The sequence below is a fragment of the Scyliorhinus canicula genome, chromosome 20 (assembly GCF_902713615.1).
Source record: "Scyliorhinus canicula chromosome 20, sScyCan1.1, whole genome shotgun sequence".
NCBI lineage: Eukaryota > Metazoa > Chordata > Chondrichthyes > Carcharhiniformes > Scyliorhinidae > Scyliorhinus > Scyliorhinus canicula.
Window position 1 is genome coordinate 82,899,420 of NC_052165.1, and position 5,612 is coordinate 82,905,031.

A 5,612-nucleotide genomic window follows, 5' to 3' on the forward strand; every position below is an offset into this window, starting at 1 on the left:
TAAAAACACACACAGCTACAAATTGGCTTCCAGCTCAAACCGAAAATAAAAGACAGAGCCGAGCTCAGCTCCACCCACACTCTGACATCACTGCAGCTATTTGATAAACACCCATTTCTTAAAGGTACACACACACACAGGACACCTCTCCCAAGAAAAAATAAATAGATCATCAAAAGATGATTTCATTTTTCACCTTTTCACTTTCCATTAAGAAATACTGACAGTAAGTATATATAGATATATTTTTCTTTTTTAAAACAAAACAAAACAGCAAATATTTGTAATAACATAGTCCATTTTAGTTCTTTTTGTTTTCTTTGTGTTTAATACAACTGCTTTCTGATCACCCATTCACAGCTCCTTCAGCAAGCTGCCACATCGGAAGCATGGCCTGATCCACCCCTTTGCAGTTTGCTTTCAGGTGACCTGACAAGATATTCGCCTGATTTTTGCCTTCAGGCAAGGTTGCAAAATTCTGTCCTACTGGCTGTTTATCTTGAACATTGGCCAGGTTCGGCTTTGCTACCTGCATAGATCCCTGGTCGATGAAATATTGAGCCAAATCCAAATCTGCTTTTGCGTCTTCAGAAGCGTCATGGCCAACCAATTTTTCTGATTGAATTTCCTTTCCAAGAACGCTTTTTACCAAACCTTCAATTCAACTTTTGACGCAAGTCTTTGAAAAAAAGATAGTGGTGTGTCAATAATACTTGGATGAATCAACTTTAAAGCTTTCAAGTCATTATTTAATGAATGGCCCACAATCATAGCATCCTTGGGAAAGATCTTCTTCAGGTTGGCTTGAACATCATGCAGCTTTGTTTTCACTGGCATCAGTATCATCTAAGTAATCCCCGAGAACTTGGTGTGGTAGTCGATGATCATGTTGTCTGGCTTCACCAGCTTATCCATCATGCAGTGTCCCTCGGCATTGACAATAGAGACACGAGTCAGTTCAGTCCCTTTTAAAATCAGGCACATTTCACAGTCGAGGCCCAACAATGGACTGTCGTCAGTCACTTTAGCTGTACATCCACTCTGGACAAATCCTATAGAGCCAGGAGTGCCTGCGATTGGATAATCATTCTTAATCAGATCATGTATATTCAGTAAGTAACTGGTCAAGCCTTGCTTCTTTCTGCAATATTTAATAATGATAGGATAATTGTCAAGCTTTAATTGTTCATAGCTATCATTCTCTGTCATAAGACAATGACCATTCACCACAGTGGTGCCATCGACTGTTGGACTTTTGCCTTGTGAGGGCAATGTCTCAGTTCCAAAAATACGAAGCAGAAAATCATCAGGAGGAGGGGGCATGCTAAATCTAAACCGACCTTTTTCCTCAGCTGCTTAAATTGGAGGGAGTATCTGTAGAAGTGCATCTGACTCACTCCATGTCGAACAATCACTGCTACTCCTTACCAAAACCGTTTGGTTTTGGTACCATTACTATGGATGAGCACCACTGACTGCAACAATTATATCTTTTTTAAGTATACTTTAATTTTGTTGTTAACCAGTGCCAATTTTAAAGGGTTAAATCTATATGGATGTTGTTTAATAGGACCAGCATTTCCCACATCTACGTCATGTACAGCCATTTTAACTTCACAGTAACTTCATTGAAGCTTACTTGTGACAATAAGCTATTATTATTATTATCCCCACAAACTTGCCCATGTGATAACAATAACTCTTTCAGGTCAGTTCATTTTTTTTCTGGAAGGTAACTCAACAATTTATCCTCAAATAATTTAAGTGGTCCTCTTCCCTCATGACCAAAAATTAGTTCAAAAGGACTGAATTTGGTTGATTGATTAGGTGCATTACTAATTGCAAATAGTACGAATGGAATTCCTTTATCCCAATCCTTTGGATAATCTTGACAATAAGCCCTCAACGTTGTCTTTAATGTCTGATGCCACCTTTGTAACTCTCCCTGTGATTCTGGATGATACGCAGTTGATTTAAATTGTTTTATTCCTAAGCTTTCCATAACTTCCTTGAATAACCCAGAGGTACAATTTGATCTTTGATCCGATTGTATTTCTGTGGGAGTCCATATCTAGTAAAGTAACTCCTCTACAATATTTTAGCTTACTGGAATGGCCTAGTAGTCACATCCATTATAGTCAAAAGATAATGATTCCCACATTTCGATTTTGGAAGCGGTACTATGCAATCAATTAGGACTCTTGAAAAAGGTTCCTCAAATGCTGGATTGGTTATTAAGGATGCTGGTTTTCTCACTGCTTGAAGTTTCCCTATCACTTGACATGCGTGATCTGATTGACAAAGCTATGTAGTCCAGGCCAATAAAAGGTTTTTGTATTTTAGCTTGAGTTTTACTTATTCCCAAATGACCTCCTATTGGTACCTCATGTGCTACTCACAACACTTTCTTTCTATACCTTACTGGAAATACCACTTGATGAACTTCTGCCCACTTTTCACCCACCTGCATATGTAATGGTCTCCATTTTCTCATCAAGACATCACATTTACGGTAATAACATTCTGATATACACTCAGATTCCTCTTCTGCGTATGCTTTCTGATACATCCATTTTATTTCTACATCTTTCTGTTGTAACTCCGCCAATTTTCCTGAACTAAAATTATCCGCCTCATTCTCCACCTGTTGTTATCCAATCACCTGATCAAAAATAATTTCTGATAATTGCATGTCAACTTTATCTTCACTCTCAGATTTCTCCTCTTGACTTAACCTGTGACTTTGGAACCTTGTTACTACAAAATCCGGAAAAATCCCAGGATATTCGTCCTTCAACAGTTCAGTTATCTGATTTTCCTACTGGCTTATCAACCACAGTAGGCATCACTCCCACCTGCGATCCAGCGATATCATTACCCAAGATAAACTGTATTCTTGGACAAGATAATTTCTCTGGTACTCCTATTGCCACTTCACCACTCTTTACTGGACTTTCCAACCTTACCTTATATAATAGAACACTACTCCCCTCACCCTGAATTCCACATATTACCACCTTTTCTGCCAATATTCCTCCTAAACTACATAACTCCTCATCTCTTACCATCAAAGATTGACTAGCTCCCGTATCTTTTAAAATTCTGACTTCTTTACCTACCCCTCCTGGTACACGAGTAAACTTTACCCACACAAGTAAATTCTTTAAAGAGATCTGGCACCTTCTTATCAATCACCTCTTGATCGGGCTTTACAATCTTTTGCACTTCCTTTGCTTCACTTGGGCTTTCCTTTACAACTTCAACAAACCCTACTGGCTTATTCTGTTTTACCACGTCAGCCTTACCAGTGCTTTTCTTCAACTACCAACACTATGGGCGCGATTCTCCGCTCCCACGCCGGGTGGGAGAATCGCGGGAGGGCCAGTCTGGCACCCCCCCGCGATTCTCCCACCCCCCCCCAAAATGTTTCTGACGGCGACCCGCGATTCTCCGACACGGATGGGCTGAGCGGCCTGCCGTTCCCGACCGGTTTACGCCAGCAGCAACCACACCTGGTCGCTGCCGGCGTGAACATGGCGCCAAAAGCTGGTTTGTGGCTTGTGGGAGGGCGGAGAGGGGAGTGAGCACCACGACCGTGCTCGGGAGGGGACTGGCCCGCGATCGGTGCCCACCAATCGTCGGGCCGGCATCTCAAAGGGACGCACTCTTTCCCCTCCACCGTCCCGCAAGATCAAGCCACCACGTCTTGCGAGGCAGCGGAGGGGAAGACGGCATGCGCGGCTGATGTCATTAGGCGTGCCGGCCGCGTCATTCTTGGCGCTCCGGGACTTGACGCCAGCGGCAAGGCCCCGCGGCCAAAATTTACAGCACGGCCCTTCTAGCCCCCTGAGGGGGGGGGGAATAGGGGGCGAGGAGCGGCCTCCGACGCCGTTGTGAACCTCTCCGTGTTTCACGACGGCGTCGGGCCTTGCGGAGAATTCCGCCCTGTGACTTTACATGGCCTAGTTTATTACAGTAAAAACATGTGAAACTTTTCATTTCACTTCCACCCTCCTGGATTTCTTTTTTAATCTGAGGTACACTCTCCTTATTATCTCCCATCAGATCCCTTTTACCTTTACCAGGCTGAAACTGATGTCGGAAACCTAACTTTGATTTATGAACTAATTTATAATAATTGCCATTTCTGCTGCAATCTCACAGTTTTAACCCTCTGCTCTTCCACATGAGTTCTCACTACATCAGGAATTGAATTTTTAAACTCTTCCCAAATGATCATTTCTCGAAGAGCTTCATACGTTTGGTCTATTTTCAAAACCCACCTATCAAAATTACTCTGATTGATCCTTTCATACTCCATGTATGTTTGACCAGGTTCTTTCCTTAAATTTCTAAACCTTTGTCTGTAGGATTCAGGCACTAGCTCATATGCACCAAAGATGGATTTTTCATCACCTCATTCGTCACCAAAATCTCCTCTGATAGTGATGCAAACATTTCACTAGCCCTACCTACCAGCTTTGTTTGAATCAGTAATATCCACATGTCATATGGCCATTTCATTTATTTAGCTGCCTTCTCAAATGAAATAAAAAAGGCTTCTACATCCTTCTCATCAAACCTTGGCAATGCTTGGACATATTTAAATAGACCCCACAAAGCCTTTGACTATGATGCTCTTTCTCTTTATCCTCATCACTATCCCCAGACTGTATGTTTCTCTTTATATCCACCAGTTTTAACTGACTGTCATATTTCATGGCCATTTTCTGAAGTTCAAAGTCTCTCTATTTTTCTTTTTCCCCGATCGGTACCTCCCTTTCTCTTTCTTTTTGTTCAGCGAGTGCTATTCTTTCTTTTTTCCTCATTTTGTATTCAAGCTGCATTAATTCTTTTTCATGTTCAAGCTGCTTGGTCTGTAAGTGAATTCTTGCCATTTCCAATGATTCTTACTGTGTCTCAGGCAATTTTAAATGCTTAGCTACTGCCGCAATTACCTCTTTGTTTCATATCTTGTCAGGTAATGTTAACTGAAATGTTTTTGCCAAATCTAAAAGCCTTTTTTTAGTCTCTGTTCACAAGGTGGAGAAGGTGTGACCATCTCCACCCCCAAAAATTTCTGAGCCTCTGTGCCACTGTGCTGCCATTGACCACAACACATTCCGTACTTAAACTGGAATACCACATCTGAAAAGCAAACACAAATATGCTCACCTCTTAAGTCTTTGTTCAATAAGCGAATCCAATCACAAAAGATAGACTTTTATTCTGGACATGCTCTCAATTTGTTGTGGGCCAGGGTTTGGGAAATTCCAAAGTATATAATGGAGATCACCTGACCCACAACTGTTTATAGATTTTGTTTGTGAGGAGCACAAGGGCCTACTTTTCAGGTGTTATTCAAGAGGCCTTAAGCACTTTTAAACCAAACAAAATTTATTCTACAAATTCAGTTAATATTTTATAAACACACACAGTAAGCATCTTTATCAACTACAAACAAAAATATCCCACACAGCTACAGTTCGCTATATATATATAAAACCCTTTATAACTTCTCTTTCTGCTGTTTCAACTTGATAACAACATCCAATTCTAGAAAAACACTTTTTACCAAAACAGTAAGTTTGAATTCTTTACAGAAAACAGTT

At 41.0% G+C, this 5,612-nt stretch overlaps 1 protein-coding gene across 1 annotated transcript; it reads right to left on the bottom strand.

Annotated features, from left to right (window-relative positions):
- Positions 1–330: 330 nt before the first annotated feature.
- On the bottom strand, positions 331–4,321 carry LOC119954774 (RNA exonuclease 5-like). Its single transcript, XM_038780315.1, is given in 4 exon segments — positions 331–654; positions 657–1,340; positions 1,343–1,423; positions 4,297–4,321. Coding segments are annotated over 4 exon segments (1,098 nt in total). The 3' UTR covers positions 331–346.
- Between the last annotated feature and the right edge of the window lie 1,291 nt (positions 4,322–5,612).